Raw genomic sequence first — 25,250 nt, 5'->3', positions numbered from 1 at the left:
AGAAATGTGTGAGTGGTCACCCCAAACAGCCATCACAGCATAGGACACTCCTGTGGATAACCAGAGAGCTGGGCACTCCAGTGAGATCACTTTGGGTAGCACGTGGTCTCTGCACAGCTGCCTGAGCTATAATTTTGGTTCAGCTTCTGAGCCAGTTAAATATGGCAGAGGAAGTTCTAATCCTAAATAAAAACCAATAGATCATGAAAATGTTAAAGAGCTGAAGAAAACCATTAAAAAAATGGATTGGGCTCACCGTATTTTAAGCAATTGTTGAAAAGAGTATTTAACAATGTGGATTTAGCACCACATGACTATCGTTATATTTCTTCTGCATTACTGACAGATTCACAATTAATTTTGTGGGAAATGAAATGGAAAAAATTTTTAAATTGATTAATTGAAAGTTATGCCAAAGGTCCCAATGCTCAATTAACACTGGCAAATTTAACAGGAGAAGCCCCACATGATAAAGCTGAAAATCAGGCAGTAGATTTGCCCAGAGCAGTGCTCAATGATGTCGAGCTTGCAAAGCCCTGCTTCTGACCCAGCCAGCAGAAACCCCAGAAGGAGATTTTGTGCAAATAAGACAAGGGCCAGAAGCCACAAGGTGTATTTGGAGACAGCTGACTATATCTGCCTCCTCAAGGACACACATAACATGGCACAAAGACAGACTGTGCTGCTGTCATCTCCAGGTATTCAGGCACAGAGGCTGCAGGTGATACACCACACAGTCTGGGGGCTCCTAAGACCTCTTTACTGTCTGGGAGATGCTCAATGAGTCCAAATCACACTGTAACATGAACTAAGAGCCCTCAGGAGCAGATGTACCAGGAGTGAACAGGAGCACCAAGCAGAGTCTCCTCAGACTGATCAGCCAGATCTTACTGCACTGACCAGCTTTGCAGCAGCTCCCAGAGTCAAACTGACACCAAACTTCTAAAAGTTGGGGATGATCTAAGCATGACTTGGACCCCCTAGGGAAACATTAATACAAGTCTGCAGACATGTGCAGCCAAGGCATTGCAGACAGGGCAGGATGGCCCACAGAGTCCTGGCATGCCACCAGTCCCAGACCACAGCAAAGCCACCCCGTCCCCTCCCAGGCAGAAGGGCCAGTGTGGAATGTGCAGGAGACAGACAGCTAGAGGAGGAAGCATGTTCCCCCTCTGTGCCCAACATTTCCAGACAGACTTCATGTCTGAGACACAGCAGCTCTGCCTGCTCCTCCTGGGGTGCAGCAGGCCCACACTCCCCACAGCACAACACCCAGCAACCCTTCCTTGAGGGTCAGAAACCACATGAGGCATAATTCATAAAAGCAGCCTTAACAGACAAGCTTAAAATAAACCCATCTGGTGGCCTGCACCAGTGTCCTACCAGCTCCACTTCCCTCATACATCACTCTTGCAGGAACTTATTTTGGCAGACTAATAATGCATTCAAAAACCACCACATGAATTCTTCAAGCGTGTATCTTTGTGATTTCCTTGCATCTGAAACTCATAAATTTAGTGGAAAATCACAGCATCTTTAAATTTTAAGGAAAAGTAAGAGTAAAAACTGCTGGTGAAGCATGCAGGAAAGGTCACTGGTAAGCAGGGAAAGTGAAAGGTTTTAATGGAGAAAAACTGAATGCATAAGAAGTTAAACTGACATGGAAAATGGAAAGCTGAAAGTTAAGACACATCTGGAGACTATTAGACCAAACTTAAGCCCAGTGGGAGGTAGAAAGCAGAATAGCAGCAATGCTAACAAAGAGGAGATCTAGAGAGAGTGAGACATAAGTCTGCACAGCGTGAAGTTCTTGCAAAATTGTGATTTAGAGTTGGATTGTGGAAGGATCACCAAGCTAGGAATGTACAGCCTGTCTGTGGCAGAATGCTCCATCCTGACCACACCACCAATGTAAGGAGGAAAGGCAGTGAGGAATAGAAAAGGAGCCAAAAGCTGATTATGACACCATGACACTGATTTATAGACAAAATGCATGTGGCTGCTTCGCAATAGGAAAAGCCATAGATAAGCTGACACATGAACTGTTACTTTCTATACTAGAAACGTGACATTTTGAAGGCAAGAAAAGCACCACAAGGAATGAAAAATCCAGGAAGCCAAGTGTCTCAGGAGATTCCTTTGTCTGAGACAGCTCTGGAAGCCAAATTTCTTGGAAAGTTTCAAAGAAAGAAGAAAGACGTTGTAGGGAAAACAATCAGACGCTGTGAAGGGAAGTGGCTGGATAACAGCACTGCCAGGAAGGGACAGAAGTCCAGACCAATTCTCAAGGTGCTGCCATTAAACTGGGACAGAACTCCAGACCAATTCTCAAGGTGCTGCCATTAAACTGGGAGTGTGCTCATGGCTACTCACCAGTGAAAGCACTACGGCAGATGCACCTGTAGTCGTTTGTCAGCTGGACACAGTCCAGGCTCCCTCGAGGGTTGCAGGGGTTGGAGAGGCACTCGTTGATGTCCCCCTCACAGCGTTCTCCTGCAAAGCCCTGGGGGCAGAGGCAGCTGTAGCCCCCAATCTGGTCAATGCACTGCCCTCCGTTGAAGCAGCGGGGATCTCCAGAGTCAGAGATGCAGTCATCCACATTCTCCTCACAGAGGTGCCCTGCCAACACAGAAAGAGTGACAAAGTCAGCACACAGCACTGTGGCTGCCTCTCCTGTGATGTCTTAATCCAGATTCTGTACTGCATTAATATGTAACTCTGAAATGTATATATTAGCAAGTTCTCTTCACAGCTTAGTCACACAAAACAATCCTTTCCCAGCCCAAGGACTCGCTGCAGCTTCAGCCCCAAAAAGTGCAAACAGCAGAATTGAGGAGAGAATCTGGGAGGATGGGACTGCAGAACCTGGAGCTGGAATTGGACAATGAACCCCAATATGGGAATGGACCAAAACTTATAAAAGTGTGAAAACTCGTGACTCTGAGCCCATCTTGGGTGTAGCCACAGCTGGGCTCTTGCAGTGCCCAAAGTGAATCTTTTGAAGGGCTTTTAATAAATCCCTGCTTTATTTCTTTAACTCTGTCCAGCCTCTGCTCTAGTAGCCTCTCAAGGCATCACCTACACTGCTCATCAAGTTTTAAGGCTGTGTCACACACAGTCCCTGAACTAAGCAGGTAAAGATCTCAGCTTAATACACTCCCCATCCTCTGCAGACAGCCAGCTCCAGAGCAGGCTTAGGGTACACGTGTTTTACATCCAGGCTGCCCTCAGTGCTGGGCCATCCTGGTATTTGGCAGCTCTCATACTTGACTTAATTTCAGGGCATAATTAAAAACACAAAAGCAAACCAAGCCCAAAAAAGATGCACTTGGTTTAGCCCTGAGACTGAGCAGAGCCCCGTGCTGTCCCTGAAAGGCCACGAGCTGCCACCCTGGGACTGGGCAAAGAGCATCTGCAGCAGCAGCATTAAAACAAGCAACAGCAAGCCAACAGAAAAAGCAGCTGGGATTAAACATTGATTCCTCCAGTCTGGATTCTGGGGACCTACAGCAAATCCCCAGCAGCAGCCAGGGAGGGAATTTCTTCTCCTCCCTGCAGGATTTCCATTCCAGGGACAAGGTCTGGTGCTGGTTCTGCTTTCACTGCACAAGGGGACAGAGAGGGGAAGTTTACTGCTGTTGTTCCAACCACAGCAAGTAAAATCCTTCACCTACATATGAAGGATGCTTATACTGGCATCAGTAAAATACTAATTACAAACTGGGCCAGGGACAAAAGCTAAGTTTTACTATCCTAAATAATTGTATCAAGTCACCTCCAATTCCTTTCATTTACTAAAAAAAACAAAACCAAAAAAAACTTGTCACATCCAAAAAGTAATTAATCTCAACAAAGGAAAACTGAAGGATTAAAAGCAGTACACTCAAAACTCTCAAAGGATGGTGGGGGATTTAGTAGAATACAGAAATTTTGGCAATGCAGATACTGGTACATAAATACACTCTTGGGTGTAGAGACCTAAAAAACATCTTTGTTTCTGCTTTTGTGGGTTTAGTGGAATACAGAAATTCTGGCAATGCAGATACTGGACACTCTTGAGTGTAGAGACCTAAAAAGCAGGTTTGTTTCTGCTTTTGTTTTATTGCAACATTTTTTTGCCTTTTTTTTTTTTTTTTTTATTGAAGAAGAATAATAAGAACAATACATGAAGAATTGGTAGTGCAGTGATTTACAATTAAATAAACACTTATCCAGAGTGGGGAGATGTGCTGAGAGCCACACTAAAGTGAATGAACTCATGATATGCATGGGCAGGAGGCAAATGTATTATTTTATAATTGTACTTATATTTACTTTATGAACCAACAATTTAGTTCTGACATCTGAAGATTTCACCTCCATTGAGATGACACACTTCAGAAAGAAAAAGTTCAGAGCAATGTAAAATTTTTAACTGACTTGAGAAATAAGCTTTAAAAAGAACATAAAGTGAGAAAGCATTTACTGATAGGCTAAAATCTTACATTCTGGATATTTTCAAAGGTAGAAGCCAGGTTTATAGGTCAGATATAAAAGGGAAGGCTAGGTTTTAAGAAACTTGACAATAAAGAGGCATTGGAATAATGCTTACTGAAAACTACTGATATAAACTCAGGACTACTTTTTTTTTTTTTTTTCCCCCTATAAGGAGCTTTTAATAAAAGAGCTCAAATGTGCTGAAATAGTTTAAGGTAGCCTAGAGTCACTCAACTTCTTTTCCACAAAAGACTCCAGGACAGAGGACAATGAAGGGAAAAATTTAGGCAAGTAAAGGACATTGGGAGTTATACAAGAACTAAGAAAATTTCCTATTTATTTCATAGCAGCTTAACCAAAAAGAAACCTTGGATTTACTGTGTCAAAACAGACAGGTCTGGGAGAGACCTTAACAGCAATCTCATGCATCCACATTGCCAAAGAGGGATCACACATTCCCAAGGGACACTGCCACGACCTATTCCTTTAAAAGAACAAAAATTAAAAGGGAAGAAAAAAAAAAAAAGCAGCAGCATTTATTTTTAAAGAGAAAATATGTATCTCAAGGGACTCAGTGTGCTTTGGGAACATTCCTCAGAGAACATAATGCATTCCCTTTAAACTGTGCCTCGTGAAACCAGCAGCCAGGGAGGAAAATTCCCTCTTGTAACATTGATTTAATTGCTGAGCTTCCTACCCCGAGTTCCTGGTGGGCAGGAGCACTTGAAGCGGTTGATGAGGTCGATGCAGGTCCCTCCGTTCTGGCAGGGCTGGAACTGGCACTCATTCACTTCATATTCACAGTTCACACCCTGGTACCCAGCCACACACTGCCAGCAGAGAAATAAGGGTGAATATTCTCCCAACAGACATCTCTGAAAGGCTTGTTGGAACCCAGGAGCCTGGAATTTTTTGAGAATTTGGAATTTCTGTGCTTTCTGGCACTGACCCCCTGGAGAACACTGCTTTTGACCTGAGGCCTTGGAGAAGGCTTCCAAATTTGAGTGATGGAGTTAAAATCACAGGTGTGTAGCTGAATAGAGGTGTGTGGTGTCACAGAGTGAAGGGTTTGGAATTTGAAGGTTTTAGAATATAGTAATAAGTAATAAGGACAAGATGGAGGCTCTTGGATGTTGCCCCATCTTCCTTTTCTTGTTCCTTCTTCTTCTTTATGATTTCAGGTAGTAATTTTTGGTTGGATAATTTGTGCTGCACTGCAGGTCACAAGAGTTTGGTTATTGAGTCAAAAATATAAATAATATAGGTGTTCTCTGTTGGACTGTTTAGCTTTAAAAGACCTTGTAACTAGCTAAATTCACCTCCATTTTCCTTGTTTTTAGCTGGTAGCTAAAAGTGTTGCAGAACTCTCTGTACATTAAATAAAATTTAATAAATAACCAAGCCGAAATGAGAAATTCATATCCTTCGTGTTTTTAATCCTGACTCTGAGTGAAGGCAGAAGAAAATAAAAACAAGCCACTAATTCAGTGGTGCAACTAACCCATTACAAGGCTAACACAGACTGATGGGGCAGGTTAGGACTGCCTTTGCAGCTGAACAAGTGATTCCAAGGGCTGCACAGACAGCAGCTTAAGCACACAACTCGACCATGTGATACATAACAGGGCACTAAAAAACTGAATTTGAGTGATTGGATTGCTGCAAAACAGAGCAGATCAAACCCTGATCCCTCTAGCACTGAAACTGGCTTAGCAGTTTTGGCTTAAGGTTTACATAAAACTCATCCTTTCCCTCTGGGCATGGGCTTCCAAGGAGTTCTACATTCTGAAAAGATTAGGGAGGTTGATATATAATAATTTCATGGGTTACACTGCTCTCCTCATGAGCATTAAGAAACAAAGCTTTTCCCAGCCTGAGAGGCAAGGGATACATTGCCCATACAACAGAGAAAATAAAATATTTCTTTAATACATTTTACAAATATTTTAATATAAACCACACCTCAGACAAAAAGCTTTTCCAGATAAGAACCCCCTCTCCAAGGACACAAAGAGGCTCATCAACCACAGCTCCTTCCAATCACACCTCTTAACTCAGCCTTAAAAACCTCTCAGGAGCACTATTTGTGCTACAGCCAAATTAAAAATTCCTTCCAGGTGCAGACTGCTTTTATCCCATATTTGAAGGTACTCTGCCACCTGAATGTGTTTCTGATTTCTTCTGATTCTATGTATCTCTGTGCCCTAAGTATTTATCCCAAAGTATTCTATTTATCCGTCTGTATCAATGTGCCCTAAGTATTTATCCAAAAGTATCCTATTTAACCCTTTGTATCACTGTGCCCCATGTATTGATCCCAAAGTATTCTATTTATCCCTTTGTATCATTGTGCCTTAAGTATTTATCCCAAAGTATTCTATTTATCCCATTCTATCACTATGCCCTAAATATTTATCCCAAAGTATCCTATTTATCCCTTTGTATCACTGTGCCCTAAGTATTTATCCCAAAATAACCCATTTATCCCCCTGTATCTCTGTGCCCAAAGCATCCTATTTAACCCTTTGCATCCCTAAGCATTGCTGCCTGTTCCCAGTGAATCCCAGCCTTACCTCGCACTGGTATCCGCCCAGGTGATCCCGGCAGGTGGCTCCGTTCTGGCAGGGGCTGGAGTCACACTCATCCAGCTGCACCTCACAGTAGCTGCCTGTGTAACCCACCTGGCACTGGCAGTGGTGGGTGTTGCCCACGTTGAGGCAGTGACCAGAGTGCTGGCACAGCTGGTCCACGGGGACTCCTGAAACCAGAGGTAAATCAAGTGAGCAAACACTGAAAACGCTCTCGCTGGCAGTGCTGGCAGCTCAGACAGGAATGGATATGGTAGGCCCAACAAACTGAAAAGTTGCAGCTTTAAAGTTGAAGAGTTACTCCTTAAATTACAGTGCATCAGAAACAAAAGTGGGTTACAAATGAAATCACTGCTCTGCCTTCTTTGGATCACTGGATTTGACACTGGCATGAAGTATTTGTGCTGCTGTATTACTTTAGCACTGGCTGGTGAATCTGAAGCACTATTGCTGCCCTACAGAGGTTCAATGTCTGTACCTAGAATGTCCCCAAAAAGTATGGGGGCTTGACACCTTTCTCCTTTGATACTGAGCCTGCTTGTCTGGATTTCCTGGACAAACTGGCATGACCATCTGCCTGAGCTACAAGCCATGCTGCCAGACAAAATTCACTTAAAAACCAAATCTTTTACATAGATATAATATGAAGTAGCAAATTATTACTTTGAGGGGCCATGGTATAACCTACAAGGCTAAATAGTGCACTTAATAATCAGTATTCTGTGCAAAAATACTTATTATTGAGTTCTAAGAAGCCTTTCTTATATAAGGACAAACTTGGAGTTTAGCCTGCCTGGGGTTTAGCATGGGAAGAGCTGATGCATTTTCCAAAAAGGCAGCCCGTGTCAAACAGTACTACTGAAACTCTGAGACCTCACAAAGTATTTAATTCTCCCTTTCTGATGTTTTTTGTGATGGAGAGAATAAAGACTCGACTCCCAAACACACAGAGTATTTTTAGTTGAGAAGTGACTGTCACCAAGCACTGGGAGGCAAAGCTCTGTGGGATGTGCACAGGTGCAGGGGGAAGGAGATGCCTGGGGAGATGTTTTGAGCTAAAGCACAGAGGATGCTGCTTTACCTCTCTGTGAAGCTGCCACTTGACAGGAGACGTTGGGCACGTCGCAGTAGGCGCCGGTCCAGTTGGGTGGGCACACACAGCGAGTCTGGGCCAGAGTCTGGACACAGGTGCCTCTGTTCTTACAGGGAGACTTGCTGCACAGATCCACCAGTGACTGCAGAGGGCAAAAAAACCCCACAGGATATATGGCAAATGCAAGAGAAACAGTACAAGGTCAAGGTGTGAAGAAAGGGAGCTCTGCAATCCTGGTTCCCTGTAGCACTGGAAGGAGCAGGACAGACTTCCCAAGCCTAAGCCAGCTCCTTTACTGACAGCCTCATAAGCCTAGGAAGGTGCAAATGTACAGAGGAATAAACCCCAGATGGCAGCATTATTCCAAAATTCTCACACCTCACCATGAAGGTGGATCTTTGGCTGGCTTGGTTGGAGAAAATCGGGTTTTATCTCAGACTAACTTTCTACTCAGCAGGATGCTTCCAGCTATTCTCCCTAACTCTCCCCATCTTCACTGCTTTTTAAGGATGACACATATTCCACATTTTGATCCATACTTTTCCTGTCATTAGCTCACCATACCTGCTTTTGGCCCCATTTGCTGCAGTAGGGTCCCTCTGACTTTTTGTGCTTTCCAAGATTCAACTGAAACCCCACAACAGTTTTATAAACTGAAGATGGGCTGAAGCATACTGCTTTTCTTGATTTCTCATATAAAAACAAAGAGCCTAAAACTCAGTAAATCATCATATGAAAACAAAGACCCAAGATAACTGTCTGATGCAATATAAACCAGCCACTAACCATAATTTCCTTTTTAAGCAATTCATCTTCAAATTAATACAGCTATTTGACTGATGTCAAGCTGACTTGAGGAAGGGTGAAGTTTTTAAAGTGAGTAGCACTGAATTTTGGCTGTAAAATGCAATTTCAATTGCAGAAAGTTCTGCTTTTCAGATGCAAACTGTCTCCTCACAAAGATTAAAGTAAAAAAAAAAAAAATCTGTGCTTTCACAAACAACCAAAAGGAAACTTGGAATTAAGTTTTATCACATGTAGTTGAGCGTGAAGAAGAAAAAACACTGAGCCTCTTGCTTCTGCATTTGTAATGAGTAGCTGACTGTTTTACATGCAAATTCTAAAACTTATGAATCATTGTCTGATTTTGTGCTGCTTATTTAGCCTCACTAATTAGGTTAAGCCAGTTTACCACTAAGACAAGAACTACAGTGTAGCTGTAATCTATAAATCTCCCCAGTACAGCTTTGAGCAGTACTTTTAAATTTAGAAAGTTCTGGTTCCCTGTATAAAATGGGTAATACATTACAATCAGTCTTCTCTGAACATAAAGCAGACTTTTCTGAGAATCCACAGCATTTAATCTGGGGAAAGGAACATTAATCCTTTTCTCCAATAAAAACAAAGCAAACACAACAGAAGAGGAACTACTGAACTTCACAGTGCCTCACGATCACTCTCAATGCTAATTCTCCCAATGAGGTTGAAGTGGTGTGCCCAGAATGCATAATTAGGGTAGAGAAGGGGTTGCTTTTTTTCTATCACTTCATTACTTGGCATTCACTTCCTCCATTAGCAATACCTAGAAGCAGACCTGACAATTTAATGTCTAGCAACATACTTCTGAAAAAGCACCTCCCCCACTGCCACTGAAATGCTTCTTTCCAACACTTGCTGCTTTACAAAGACAAGCTGACACAAAAGAGCTGCAAAATTCTTACAAAACTGTACTGTTTTCCAGCAATTTAAGAAATTCACCTTTTTTTTTTTTTTTTTTTAAATGGCAGCACTCAAGACTGCTGGTAAAGGAAGCCAATAGGGAGTTTACCATTCCAAAAGCAGAAATAGTCTTAAATCATTCTTGCTGTTTTGATAAGGACAGAATCAAAAGAAAGAACTCTGATTTGAAAAACATCATCCTGTTTCCACTGTGCCAGTCCAAGTTAGAGTTTTTAATGGGCACTAGTCAGTCATTTACAGTATACAGGGTTTGCAGCTCCCGAGGAAAACTCTAAACTGCCTGAACTTCAGCATGCAAGTAAGGCTAGAGATTTTTATTGAGGTTGTGAATAGGGCAAGCACGTCATTTACTGCCTCAAAACATTTTCTGGCTTCTCATGAAAAAAAAAGTTACAATCAACCCTGATTAAAACTCCCCTCCCTGTAAAAAATGAACCAGTTAAATCTAAATCCTGCTAATCAGACTGATATTCTGCTTTTTGTTTGCTGGTTTGTTTGTTTGTTTTTAAATACAGGACTGTCTTCAATCAGGACAATTTTATCCTTTGAATGAAATGCAGCCATTTTCCAGGGTAACAGCTGGTTTTCATTTAAGAAAACTAATCTAGAAAGTTCCAGTGACACCTGTTCTCACAATTAACCACTTTTCTCCTCCTTGCAAATAGACAGGGGATGGAACTAGATGATCTTTAAGGTCTGCTCCAGCCCATTCCATGATTTTCAGTTTTGAACAGGGGCACCTAAAGGGCCAACCACCCTTCAGCAGGACTGAAGGAACAAGAGCTCAGCCACTTGTCTGCTAATTCCTAATTACTTATTGGTAATTCCTAAAGTGCCTTTGATCCAGTTGATTTCCCCTAAAAGTTGCTGCAGGTCCTGCAAGGTGTTAACTTTAGTTTGAAGCTGTATATTTTGAGACCTGATTGATTGTTCTGTTATTCTCCACCCTAAGTACTTCCAAGGTGAGATTTCTTGTATTTTTGAAGTGGAAATTTCAAGTCCTGCATCTTGGACTGCTGTGACAACACTGCCTCTCCCACTTCCTTCTGAGTTGATGCTGCAATAAGTGAATCATGTAAAATCAGTGCTTGTGGGTGCTTCTGTTGAGCTGGAGACTTGGCCCCCCTCACCTCTCCCATGCCCCTTGCTGCTGGACAGCTCAAACAAGGATGCCACAAGAAGCCACCACCCACCTTGCAGTTCTTGCCAGTGTAGCCCAAGGGGCAGATGCACCTGTATGTGCCCAGGCTGTCCACACAGGTGCCCCTGTTGAGGCAGGGGCTGGAGGCACACTCGTTGATCTCTGTCAGGCAGTAGGTTCCTGTAAACCCCAGAGGGCACTGGCAGGTGAAGGAATTGATTCCATCCACACAGGTGCCTCCATTGAAACAGGAGCTGGAAGAGAGGGCAAGAAAGGTGAGCTGAGACAAAATGCAATTAGCTCACAGACAAAAGAGAACATAAGCATGACTGAAATAAGGGAGGAAAGCAGAAAACAGGATCTTTTGACTGATAACTCCTGGCTGAAGAAGCATAAATCAGAAAACAGCAATCCTAGGGGATTCCAGCTCACTTTCACCTCAGCAGACCAAGAATGAAAGTAAAACAGGGTTTTAATGAGTCATTAGTGATGGATGTAACTTATTTAATGAAATCCTCCCAACTTCAATGCGACCACAAGCAGCACCTCGTGTGGCTTGCTCAAACTGATACATTTTATTACAAATTACAGTTGCATTACAAATTATGAGAAACAAAACAATTTGCCTTTTTAAAAAATATCTCAAAGGAGACATGGGTATGGTTTCTCAAGGAAAAAGTTCACACAACATGCAAAACAAGAATGTTTTTCACTGAAATTATGTGAAAGTATTGCTAAATCCCTTCCTTCTCTTCTCATGAGAATCTTAAGTCCTGATTTGTAAAACTACTCATACATGCCCTGGCAGAATTCAGATCAAAAGGAATTATCCCCCTCCCCTCCAATCTTCTGATCATAAGGAATTCTGCCAGATTAGGTGTCCTAGGGAGAAGCGACTGGGAAAGTTTGGAGAATTGATGCCTCATGCAAAAATTCACTCAGTTTTCCTTGTAAAGGAACTCCTGCTCCTCTGAGAATAACCCTAGATCAGACTTGAGATAACCAGTTTGGTGAAGTACACAAACCAAACTGGTGCCTGCTATTTGCTTTGTGCCCTGTCAAAGGGTATTTCCACAAGAGCAGCCACTGACTCACAGTGCAGGGAAGCAAGTTTGAAATACCGAAATTCTGACTGTGATTACGGTAGACATGTCAACATTAACCTACTTATCAAACATTAAACTGCTTATCAGAGCAGCTCCTCTGTCTTGGGGGCTGAATTCTGTTTCAGAGGGAGAACCAGCTGCCTTTCACACTCCTGGCAAAGCAGGGAAGACAGAGGAACTGCCACTCACCTGGTGTGTTTCACTGAAACCAGGTACCAAAAGGAGAGGGCAGTCTCTCATAGGAACTTCTCACACAACACAAGGAAGAATCATTTGACCCAAATTCAAATTAGCCAACCACCACGGTGCTCTCAAGCACAGCTCAGTAATTTTGGTTGAGAAGGTGTGACTGGTTTAGCTTGGCAGAGCCTTGAAAATTGCTACATCCTTAATTCATACCTGCAAGACTGGTTCCTGTCCTGACTGATAAGAAAAACAAAAGCAGGATGAACCTCAAGGAAGGGCCAGGAGTTCTGCTAGAACACCCAGCATACTTCACTCGATTCAACAACTGCAGTGCAAATTAAACACGCCCTCATCAGTGACACAATCCTGCTCTTAAGAAAAAGATATTGAAATACCTCCTCCTCAAATGCAATTTTATAAAAGGTAGGCAAGATCTTTCCTATTTGTGCAGAAAAGACTTAAGAAAACCAACAGTTTTGCATAATTTGTCTCTGGTAACTAGACTAGAACAGACTACTTCTTAATTATTTTTTTAACCACGGCAAGTTTAAAAGAAATTGTTAGAATTGTTTCTCATTTGAGAATCTGAAGTTACTTACATCAATCCTAACTAAGCTTAAAATAAATATGCAGGCAGATGATGGAATCACATGTTTAACTCTCAAAGAGCTCTTAAAACTACCACATGAACCATTTATATAAGGACCAGCTGTTGAACATTTTAACTCAGTTCCACACCTCCCCCTTTAGAAGGACCTCAGGTTTTATCTCAACACTGCCAAACCACATCCAATCTGTGAGCATTAAAAGATCTCTAATGATTAAATCTTTCCAGGACAGAATTTAGTGGATTTAGTGCTTCTCCTGGTTGCTTCTTCATATTGTTTGTTGTCAGCAACTCAGGACTAATTTATTTTTGTTGCCTTTCTAACACTTGGCCGTTGCTTCCACTTTTGCAGCTTTTGTATTTCTCAACAGAGTAACTATTCATAACCAATTATTCCCCCTCCCCTGTGTGATAATGGTCTTGTAAAAATATGAATTATTTATATCTCAGTAAGCCTGCATCTCTAGCTGTTTCAAACTTTGCTAGACATTGTTAAAAATACCACATTCATCCCGTAATGGAACTGTTCAGAAGGAACTGAGGACCAGGCAACCATTTTCCCTTGCAAGAACCAACTTTCCTTGCAAGAATCACAAGTATGTGATGGCATACCATTTTCTTTTAATTTTGCCTGTGTATTATTAAAAAAATGCCTAAAGTTTGGTGGATCAGGCTCTATAGAAGAACTGTTCAATAAGTTATAAACACACAAGGCTTTACTCCATCTCATCTGTGATGTTGCTTGTGCCAATCCTCCCTTCTGTTGATCTAAAATACGTTTTAAAGAATGATGTGCTCTCTCAACAATTGCTTGGCCTGTGGGAGTGTAAGGAATACCAAAAGCATGCCAAACACCCCAATCCATTAAAAAAAAAAAAATCAGTCAACCTTTTGGCTGTGTATGCAGGGCCATTATCTGTCTTTACCTCTTCAGGCATCCCTAATGATGCAAAAACTTGCAAAAAACACTGACACACGTGATTTGCTGTCTCCCCTGGATGTAGGGAGGCACAGACTGCACCTGAAAAAGTGTCCATTGACACATGGATGGCTCTAAATTTCTATTTTCAGATGGCAGGGGAAGAGGACTGCCCTGGTGAAAAGCTGCTTCTGAGCAGGAGCAGGCAGAGCTGTCCCACCTGTCGGTGCACTCGTCGATGTTGATCTCGCAGTTGGTTCCCTCGAAGCCTGGAGGGCACTTGCAGGTGTAGCTGTTGACAAAGTGGGTGCAGGTCCCCCCATTCCTGCAAGGCTCACTCAGACACTCGTTGGTGTCTGTCTGGCATTTGTCTCCATGAAAGCCAGGCAGGCAGATGCATGAGAAGGAGTTGATCCCATCCACGCACGAGGCTCCGTTCTGGCAGGGGTCTAGGACAGAAGCATCACAGTGAGTGTTAAAAAGGGTGATGGTGAAGGGCCAGGAAAGAGCAGCTGTTTCTATAGAAAAAGAAGTTCACACAGCCCAGAGTGTGACAGAGTACTGACAAGTCTTTCTGAGCCACTTAATGGAACAGGTAACTGCAAAGCATTATTGATAATGAATTCACAAGAAGGTGTGGATTAAGGCCAACCTTCAGAGCCTAAAGGTTTTTCTGCTGGAATTTGTTCAACCAAAACTCAAAGCCTCTTGGTTTATTGTTCAACTAAAACTCAAAGCCCCTTGGTTTATTGTTCAACCAAAACCCAAAGCCTCTTGGTTTAAAATTCAAATGCTGCTTCTGTGACAGATGCCTACTGGTACAATAAAAACAGAGCAGCAACTGTTTCTTCCTTACCAAGTTTGATTTGTCAGAAAACTCAGCACATTCTCTCTCTGCTTAACACAAGAGAGAACTTGTGTGCTTAATTTTCAGCATGAAAGCAGTCCAGTCAAATCAAACGTGTATGTGTATATTAGCACATATATGAGCACTTATGCATTACTGAGCACTTGACATTTTTCCCAGCACCACAGACTGACTAGGGAAAGGCTGGCAGAAAAGCTCACAAACTCACACAGCACTTTGGATTCTCCTCAGTCACTGCATTTCTTGATATTTTCTTTATCCCTGCCATGCTCTTGCTACTTGCACACCACTGGTTTTTGGTCTTAGCCACCTCCTACTACTGTATTCCTTCTGCTTCCACAAGTACCAATCTGCCTGAAAGATTTCTGCCAGTTTCTGCTCAGTAATTTCTTCCTGCTTTTCTCCTTCCACTTTTGGATTTAAGACCCACATTCCTGAAGCCAGATCCCTTTTCTACTCTGCATTCCACAGAGCAAAAGCCTAATATATGAAGGCAGAGAGGGAAACTGGGAGGGGGGAGGAAAAAGGGAGAAAGCAAAGGGGTTGATAAATAGGTCATTGAGCCTTTTTTTGGATTTAGGATTATCTTTAAATACTACTAAAATATGCACTTGAAAATGCAAACAGTTTCCGCTAAAAATTTGCATTTTATCGTAAGTATCATAATTCTAATAAGCTAATTCTGTTTACTGGGAAATGAAGAAATGTGAAAGGTAATTAAAGCTCATTTATTGACTGAGAAATATGCTCACATGTTAAAAATTTGTACTATGAGACACACCTGCATCCATTTAAAGGTCATTTGACTACTGCAGAGAAAAGGCACATTCAAAGCAAGACCCCTGGCAGCTATAAAATGTTGTGTCTGTGGCATTCAGCCATGTATGAGTGAGGCCAAAAGCTGTGCATTAATTCTCTGTGCCACACATTTACTGACAGAAGAAGGAGACTCGGGTATCAACTTTTCAATAAGTTCCTGTTGTTGGAGGGTTTGTTTGCTTCACAGATTAAAGACATTTGGCTCAAGGCATGGAAGGTTTTTGTTATGCTAAATGAAATCAGCTGTGGCAGCAATGTGAAATGCTTCTTCAGCCTCATGGGTGTGCTGCCTAAGACAACACAGGGTGAATCTCACAGCCCTCAGAACACTAAGGAGGAGGGAGAGAGATGTCCCAGCTGTTGGAGAGTGAAAGATGAACACTTGGGGAAGGTTTTTATCCTCAGGCACCCACACAAAAACTAACAGGACAGGACTAAATTATTTTGTTGGCTTCAGTGAGCAAAGCTCTGGGTTGCTGCACTGTGACACTTATTGTACTGTACCTGTTTGCTCAGAAAGAAGGAATCAAGAGCTCAGGCTGAGCCAGACACCTCAGAAGTTCTTTGAGTAGTGCTGCTTTGGGGGCTCCCACGGTAACCCTTGCTAATAGACTTGTTTGGATCCTTCTCTACAGCAGTCACTCATTTACATTATTTTTCCAATGCAAAACACAATTTGCTAAGTTCACACCTAAAGTCTTTAAAACTCCAATTTGGTTTTAAGCTGATAAAATAAAAACCCAATCCCCTGTTTTTTACTGTTATTTTGTTGTTGTTTTGGGGCTGTTTTTTCGAGTTTTTCTGTTTGTTTGGTTAGGTTTTGAGACCCAGCCAATCTAAGAATTACAGCATTGTGAACTCCTCCAAGGTTTAATAAAGCACTTTTCAAATAGTAACAGATGAACTTTTAAACACGTGACATTTCTCAGGAGACTGTGATTTTATCTGATGATGATATAGAATATGCCCAGTAAGAAAGAGAAGCTACTATGTATTTGGTTTCCTTTACAAAAGCAGTGTCAAGGACATGAAATTAGTATTTGTTTTCTTGCAATATGAGCCATTTCAGTACTCATCAGTGCATGGGCTACCCTCCTGCAACTGATTCCAGAACAGAGGCCCTTCCTGCTGCTTAATTTGTTTTCAAATATGGATTAACTGGAACTGCAACAGGGCCCACTCCTCTCAGAATATTAATGTCAAACAGACATTTCAGGAAGGACTGCTATACCTCAGATTCCCACCACACCTCAATCAAACTCAACGTTGAAATACAGGTAAGCCCTGCAGTGGCACTTGAACTTGATGCATTAAAATTTCAGGCAAATACAATTTTGCATTTAACAGTGCTTCTTATTAAAGTATGTAAACTCTAAAGACTTTTTCAAGTTAAGGATCTGGGAACAACAGCTACCATCAGTTAGGACACCGTGGTCCATTTCTAGTGTCTGAACATGACGGATTTTGACTGCCTTAAAGCTGAAATTTGGTTGGTTTTTTTTTCCTTTTGGCAAGAGATCATAAAAAACCGTTCAGAACCTGTCTAACAGCAGCCATCAAATTTATTTTTAGGAAAAGAAGTGGAAAAGACTGAGCAATGTGCTGATACCCACTGGCCAGGCAGTCGTCGATGTTGCTGTCGCAGTCCCCTCCGGTGAAGCCAGGCCGACACTCACACAGGTAACTGCCCTGGATGTTGTGGCACAGAGCATGGTTTTTGCAGGGCTTGGAGAGACACTCATCAATATCCACTGTGCACCTTTCCCCTGAAACGTGGAGAGCCCAAGGGTGAGACCTCTCACAAAGCAATGGCCAAGAGTTGGTGCCAGCACCAAGGACAAAACCTTCCCCACCCACGTTACCTTCCCAGCCAGGGGCACACTGGCAGCTGTAGCCTTCAGAGTCAGGAGATTCTTGGCAGATTCCCGAGTTCTCACAAGGATTAGGGGAACAAGGAGAAACCACTACCTGGCAGTTCACACCTGGAGAACAGAATGGGAAAAAGCAGAAGAATGTGCTGCTAAGAGCTTGGCGCCTCTTGGAAGAATGAACAAAGAGGTTGTAACTCACATGATTATCCCACACTGCAGTGGACACACATTTTGAAAAAATCTCAGCAGAAGCAAAAGGACAGCAGAGAACTCCTCCTGGGCTCAGTGTAGAAGCAGCCATGGCCATTTTGAGTTTAATGCCCCTCCAATTTTCCAGGGCAATTTATATAAATTTCATCATTTACTAAGAAAATTTAGCTAAGCTTCCAACAGGACATTTCTTACCGAGTCCAAGCAAGGCTTAGACAAGCTCTTGCTAAGTATTCCATTATTCTATCATGTCTACAGGAACTGACTGTAATTTAACTTCATACAGCCATGGCATTTCCCATCTTGATTACTATTTCCACGAAGTTTAATGAAAAGAAACTACACCAAAGGTGCAATGGAGTAAAAAGGAAAAAGATAACAAATTTTCTCAGAATTTTCACCTTTGAATCCTTTTCTACAGGTACATCTGTATCCATTCAGCAGATCCTCACAAGTTCCTCCATTCTGGCATGGGTTTGATTTACATTCATTCCCTTCTGTTGAACAGTAATCTCCTATCCAGCCTGGGTCACAGACACACTTGTACCTTGAAAGGCAAAAACAGCAGCAATTTTAGGGCTTTCTGAAGTAGCTCCTCTACCAGTTTTTCCTGCAGATTAATTTTGGAGAGAAAACCAGAAGAACTCTCTTTAGAAGAGCCCTAAGTTACTTTAGATTGCTTAACCCAGCTGTATAGCTTAGAAAGTACTGAAAATAAACCCTCCCTTAAAACCACACTTCCCTCATTACAGTTTTCACAAAGTGCTCAGTCAACCAGCAATATGCTTCAGCTTTGATAAGACCATCTCAACATATTCAAACAAAGACAGAAAGAAAAAAAAGACTGGAAAAAAAAAAAGTGAAGGGGAACAATAGGTTCCAAAGATAACTAGACTGATTTAATACCAAATAGTGGTTTCAAATGAAAACAGCTGGCTGGGAGCAGGAGCAATCTTCTCCATCACGTTTCAAAATCTGAAGTAGAGCACACCCCACCCACATGACGTAGAAGGGTTTGGTGAATCACCCTGGACTCAGGCCACACAACCCACCCTGCCCTCTCTCCCTGCCCTGCAAACACAGCTTCTTTCACCTGGCATGGTGTGAGGTGTATGTGGCTATAAATGCAAAGTGACAGACAAGATGAACAAAAATCTGTTTTCCGAGCTTACAAGGAGGCTGGATTAGCAATAAAGGCAGCTTTCCTGCCAGCTCCAGGGAAAGTGCTGCATCCTGCCCTACAGAGCTACCTGCAGCAGCAAACCACTTCCTTGCCCAAGTGCTGACAACACTTGCCAGGATGCAGCACATATCTGGGAGGCTATTCCACGTATAGTTGAGAACTTTCACAAACAAAACATCCCCACTCCTACCATTACCAAAAAGAAATCTGATTTAGGGCCCCCAAAATCAGCACTTGGTCTTCCTGGATGGGAAGATTCAGAAGCAACTACTGCTAGAGAGTATCTTCCTTGCCTTTCTCAGACATGCAGCAATATGAGTAAAGCTGACAAAATCTTGGCAGTGGACAAAGTGTCCAAATGAAATATCCATTCCTAGTGCTAAAGTTGTCAGTCTGTTCTTTGATACAGTGTTTGGTTAGGAAGAACAGCACTAACCAATAAAGACAGTCCCCATGCCCAATACTTTAGTTTTTGATGGAATAGAGTGCTGCTGCTGCTCCCCAAAGATTTAATTTCTTTATCTTAATTGCATTCATTCAACTCACTAGAAAAATCAAACCCTCCCTCTAGACGGTGGCAGAACATCCAGCACTACATGCCCATGCAAAACCAGCAAACAACACAAGGCAGGACAGAGGTTTACACCTTGCTGTGATTATGTCAAATAAATCAGATAAACTGGGATGCGAATCGGATAAATTAGAGAAAAACGGGAAGCTGGAAGTCTGGGCAAAGCAAGAAACAACAACCCATGGGGCAGCAGGTAGGCGTGAGCAGCCCTTACCCCGTGGCAGTGTGTGTGCAGTTGCCGTGCAGGCAGGGGCTGCTGAGGCAGCCGTCGGCCTGGGCCTGGCAGTGGGGATGGTGGAAGCCCTCGGGGCACACGCAGCGGAAGCCGTTCACCTCGTTGACGCACGTGCCCCCGTTGTGGCACGGGCTGGACGTGCACTCGTCGATGTCCGTGTTACAGCGCGGCCCTGGGAGGAAAACGGAGCTCACTGAGCAGCACTTCTCACCACAGTGCTGCCTGTGCAAGAACACACTCTGAGACACAGCAGCGTGCAGCTCCGTGCTTTAACTCCAGCCAAGGGAAGCGTTTCTGAGAGATGCAGCACTTTGCTGTGCCTGGAGAACGGCACTTACACTCAGCAAGTATTCACAAACCGTTCCAGAACCTCCAGGAAAAATCACCCGTTAATATTGATTAGGAAAGCAAAAACCACTCAGCTGTATCATGCTTGCAACAAACCTCTTGAGCTGCACTTGTTGTAGCCCTGCTCCTGTGCTTTGAGGTACCTACCCTTTGAAGAACCAATACTGCCCAAGTGTCTGCAGTAAATACGGTTCTTGTGGTTTTATTGCGCAAAAGGGGCTCTAAAAAACACCGTTTCCTGTTTTGCCTGCCTCTGATTACGACTGCAAGATCCTTGAAGCAGTGACCAAAAGGTCTTGTGAAGCTGGAAAGCTAAACAGAGTGAATGATGCAGTAAGTTGAAAGCATTTTTGACAGAAGGAAATGACAAAGCAACAAGACCCCACGCAAGCCAGCTCCTTAAAGACTGGAGTATGCCAATTCATCATGTTACTGAATTATTTTAACAGCAAGAGATTCAGCAGGATAATAAATATAGAATGCCAGCAGTATAGCAGAGTGGTAGGCATGAGTGATCAGCATCATCCCTCATCTTATTCTGGGGACTAGAGAGTAACACCATGCCAGAGCCAGAGGAAGGAAGGAGCACCAGGAGTTTAGAAAGACCCCCAAGAGAAAAGCACAAGACACATGAAACCTCTTAGCTTTTTCTAATGCATTTCAGATCTATTCTAATTAGAATAATTCAGTAATAAACTAATAACAAATGTGATGAGAAAGCTGTAATAAATGGCACCAACTGCCTCACAATTATTATTTTGTACTACCCTCCATGGCTCAAAACACAAATGCCCCTATAAACAGTGGTGATATGTGCTTTGATCTTCAGAAATAGTCCTGATGTTGACTCAGACTTCTAAACATGGATCCAGAGGGGTCTAACCACTTCTTTTTTCAGGCCCATTTTTACTGTACCAGAGAAATTTTGTAGTTTAAAAAGAAAACAAAACAGACTGTGCTATGAAAGAGAAGTACTGAAAAAATCAGGTTATTCATCTGAAGACTGCAGACTGGGAACCAGCTCACGAGAACACCAAGTTAATGCTCTGATTTCACAGAAATAGAAATACTGCTCATGGTCAAAGCCCAAAGCAGAGTCCAATCAAACACCTCTCCATATTGTCCACAATCTCTCTGTCCCTGGAAAGAGGCTGTAAATAATAAACCGAAGTCACATGGGTTTATTTGTTATAAAACCAAGAACCATGAATTGGACTTAATTACCTAACAAGAATGGCATTTCACAGCACAGATTAGGCCACTTTTCTGCTTGGTAGAACTGGCTGTAATGTAAGATGCTAAGATCCAAAGATTAGGATTTACTGAGACACCAGCAGAATCCCCTGCAGTCAGTATGCAAAGCACAGCTTCCCTGGCTACTCGGATAACTATCTTCAAAACAATTCTGAGCTCTGGGGCAGCTGACTTTACCTGTAAATCCAGGTTTGCAGGCACAGTTGTAGCGATTAATGCCATCAATACAGTCCCCATGAATGCATGGGTTACTGGCGCAGTCGTCAAAGTTGTTTTCACAGTTTACTCCTGGATTAAAAAAAAAAAAAAAAAAAAAAAAAAAAAAGAGAGGAATAAGCAGGGTAAACCTTACAAAGAAGGCAACAAAACTGTTTTCCTAAAACAGCCAAATTAAGAATCCCACCTGCTTCACACTGGGGGCAACTTAAACAGGTGATGATGCAGAAGCTCTGAAACACCAAGGAATGTCACCTGAGCCACTGGGTGCTGGCTGAATACGACCCTGAACTTGTACTAAATATTTAACCAAAGGAATAAACATTTTGAACACTATGCCTAATTCTTCTGCAGGCCTGACTTTTTTGGAGTAAAGGGGAAGCAAATTCTCCCAAGATCAGTTGCAGCACCAGTGAGGGTTAGGCAATCCCCAGAAACACAGCAAAGTTCAGCACGGAAAAGCAATGCGAAAACGATACTCTCACACCATAATCTCTCTCAAATTGAGCACACATAACAAATAATTACATGCTTGAATCCAAGGCTTTTTTACATACCTGAGGTGCCCAGCAAGCAGTTGCACTGGTAGCCATTGACCAGGTCGATGCAGCGCCCTTGATGGAGGCAAGGGTTGCTGTGGCACTCGTCGATCTGCTCGCTGCAGATGGCTCCCATGTAGCCAGGATTGCAGATACACGTGTAGGAATCGATGCCATCCTGGCACTCCCCGTGGTGGCAAGGATCAGGATCACAGTTGTTGATATTCTCCTCACACAGAAGGCCAGTAAAACCTGAGGAAAACCACCAGCAGGAGTAAGGAATGAGTTAACTGGTAGGATGCTGCAGTGAGTATAGAAAGAACTGTATCAAGATCAGCAAAGTGGCAGAGAGAGCAAAGGATAACTGGGCACCTCAACTGCATTTCCAGCCTTGGACACAACACTCTCCACTACTCACAGCACTACAGAACAACACCATGCATGGAGAACCCTGGCACTGGAAGTGGTCACCATCAGTTTATTTGGAACAGCAGCCACGAGAGTAAATCTCCATCAGAAATATGTACTTGCATCAGTATAAACTGAAGGCACACTCCTGCCATTATTGCCTCTACACAGTAACAGGGGGGCAGAGTGGGGCTGACCCTTTTAGAATTAGAAATTATTGCAAAGATGCTGCTGAAACCTTCCCAAGGGAACTCCCCTGGCTCATGTCAAAGCTTCTGCAGCTCTGCTTATTAGGAAGTTTCTTGCCTCTTTCACTGGGAAACTTTTCAGTAACTGCAATCAAACACCAACTGCAAACTTATTGAAGGCTGCATGCAACCTCTGGGTTAGGAGCAATGAAACAAGCAGCAATTTGGCCTGTTTCATTCTGCTTCAGCTGGGAAACATCCTGAGCAACGGAGAAGGACAAAACCTATGCACAAAAAGGGCTAGAGGGTTCAGGAAGTTAAGAGCAGCCAACTCCCTCAAGAGCCCTGCTTCCCATGATGGAGAAGAGCTAATATAATATAAATATTATATATTATAATTTCAAATAAATGGTTTTCAGAGCTGAGGTTTTGGAGCAACTGCTCATGCTGCCTTCCAGGAGCTGAAGATCAGGAAGGCAGAACTTGAAATTTCAATACACCAGCTGGAGACTGATACAAACCAAGCTGCAGGGAATTTCAACAGCTGAAGAGTGGTTCTCACCTGAGTATTATAAGTGGATAAGAGGCTCCCCATTTTTCATACAGGTTTGTGGTTATTTCTGTGGTCAAACATACCAGGTGACGGCTAACATTTCCAAGTTCTGCGAACGTGTGCTTGGATGAATGGGTGTGGAAGTGGGTGGGGAGAGGGAAGGGAAGCTAGTTAGAGAGATGGATATAAAAAGATGTTAGGGAAGGAGGAAAAACAAACTGATAAGGAGATAAATGGTGGCAGAGGGGGGAAAAAAAAAAAGAGGGTGGAGACAAATAAAAGAGGAAAGACCTGAAACAACCCAAGAAAAGAAAAGCCATGATCTACCACTGGGAAGGAGAAGTGGAATAATGCCAGAAGGGAAAGAAAAGACAAAAAGCAAGCAGTAAATAGAGCTATCTGTACAGCATTTGGCCAAACATTTTGCAGTTTTCAATCACGTCGGCAGCCGGCCATTACCATTCAGGGAACACATCACTCACATTATGAGATCAGCAGAGCAAGAACACACCCAAACATTATTGTCCAGAAACTGACCTGCCCCCATGAGGAAATCCACGTTTCAGTCTTACAGAAGGCTGTCAATATTAAATATAATACTTAGCACACCTTCATTCAAAAGGCATTACCTTGCCTGCTATTGTAGCTCGACAGAGCCACTCAGAGATGAAGAATATTTCTGAACATACCTCACCAAAAAATGATTTCTCTCTTTGCAGGAAAGAGTTAGACTAGGAAAAAAACATTTGGATATAGAATATGAGAATCCTTCAGGCAGGATGGAAAACAGCCCTAATACAGAGTCCCTTCTTCCATTTCAGTCAAAGATTTAACCAAGGATTTTACTAAGAACTGCTGCTTCAGTAATGTGCATTTGGTTGCTTCCAGCCTGAAAATGCTCCATTACACCACTTGCCTTCATGGAAGCAATTGTCTTCCCTCCTCAGGTGGGATATCTAGAATTTCTGTGTTGAGGTGATTTATGCAGTTTTAGTGCCAAATTCAAGCCATGCTTTTCAAGGCACAGCTCTCCATATTGTCCTCCTCTACACGACCCAAGACTCTCCCAGGCCTGATAAGCTCTGCACTCTCAGTGAATGAAAGCAACCAGAACACACACCAGCTTGAGAAAGACTAAAACTGCTTCCCAGTTTGGAGAAGATTTGAGCTTTTCCTTCTTTTTTTGCATTTGTCTACTTAGTTTGTCACATGAAGTAGCCAAAAGGAAAATTCTGACCACAGTAATTATTCCTCTCCTGGTCAGAACTACTGCATTCTCTTTCTTCCAACAAATTTAATGCTTCTTCAGGAACTTTGGGAATGGTGGAGACCATGTGTGAGAAAAAACAGGCTATTTTTTTGACTAATCTCTGCTACACTCTGTGCAGTGAAGTCAAATTTGCCTTAATAATTTGATTATTGGAGTGATTCAAAAAGAGAAAAGTTGCACATAAATCAAACCAACCTCACCGCACATTACTGGGACTAAGGTAGCTCCAGGAATTGTTCAGCTTCTTCCCTAGTGGAAGAGCTCAAGTCAAGGCATTCCATACCTGAATCTGCATCACGAGCAGAGTATCAGGCATCACTAACTGAAAGCAACCAAGAACCAAGCTGTTATATTCTGATTCTCTTTACTGAGAATTAGAATATAACAGCTCTGAACCCTCTTATTTGGCCAGATGTAAAAATGGAGATAAAAACATATCTACATCACCCCTGGAGGTCTGAAGATAAGAAAATCCTATAATTAAACCTGACGCTTCTGAATATGTAATTCACCAGGCATTAAAAAATCACCTGAGTTCCGGCCACAGCTCTGCCAAAATTTCTGTGTGATACCTGACAAGGCATTTCAGCTACTCTCTGGCAGGCAGCTACTGAGTGTGGAATTTCTTCCACAGCTGTTACTGCATTTCAGTCATTGCCTTTTTGACATAAAATAGCCTGATGAATCAGGAATCAGAATGCACAGTAGCACTGCCCTGTCCAGCTCTTGTTTTTTGGCTGCACATGATATGATCTGACTCAGGAGCAAGGGAGGTAAACCACAGATAAGAGCCCTCATGCTGATGTTTTTCCATTTGTGGATTCCACAGCTAATACAGAAGAGGCTGTCATCTTCTGGGAA

General features: G+C 42.6%; 1 protein-coding gene across 1 annotated transcript in view; it reads right to left on the bottom strand.

The window, feature by feature from the left end:
• The window catches only part of NOTCH2 (notch receptor 2), an 85,884-nt gene that overhangs the window by 15,010 nt on the left and 45,624 nt on the right, over positions 1 to 25,250 (bottom strand). Inside the window, exons 11-22 of the mRNA XM_056497404.1 lie at positions 21,989 to 22,222; positions 21,393 to 21,503; positions 19,593 to 19,785; positions 18,026 to 18,171; positions 17,406 to 17,525; positions 17,157 to 17,309; positions 14,077 to 14,305; positions 11,091 to 11,292; positions 8,146 to 8,299; positions 7,050 to 7,234; positions 5,174 to 5,306; positions 2,374 to 2,619 (exon numbers count right to left, since the gene is read on the bottom strand). Coding sequence (XP_056353379.1) covers positions 2,374 to 2,619; positions 5,174 to 5,306; positions 7,050 to 7,234; positions 8,146 to 8,299; positions 11,091 to 11,292; positions 14,077 to 14,305; positions 17,157 to 17,309; positions 17,406 to 17,525; positions 18,026 to 18,171; positions 19,593 to 19,785; positions 21,393 to 21,503; positions 21,989 to 22,222 — 2,106 coding nt within the window. The remainder of the gene's footprint in view (positions 1 to 2,373; positions 2,620 to 5,173; positions 5,307 to 7,049; positions 7,235 to 8,145; positions 8,300 to 11,090; positions 11,293 to 14,076; positions 14,306 to 17,156; positions 17,310 to 17,405; positions 17,526 to 18,025; positions 18,172 to 19,592; positions 19,786 to 21,392; positions 21,504 to 21,988; positions 22,223 to 25,250) is intronic.

The sequence above is a fragment of the Oenanthe melanoleuca genome, chromosome 8 (assembly GCF_029582105.1).
Source record: "Oenanthe melanoleuca isolate GR-GAL-2019-014 chromosome 8, OMel1.0, whole genome shotgun sequence".
Taxonomy (NCBI): domain Eukaryota; kingdom Metazoa; phylum Chordata; class Aves; order Passeriformes; family Muscicapidae; genus Oenanthe; species Oenanthe melanoleuca.
Note: the sequence above shows the minus strand (reverse complement) of the source record. Positions and strands in the feature narration are given on the sequence as shown.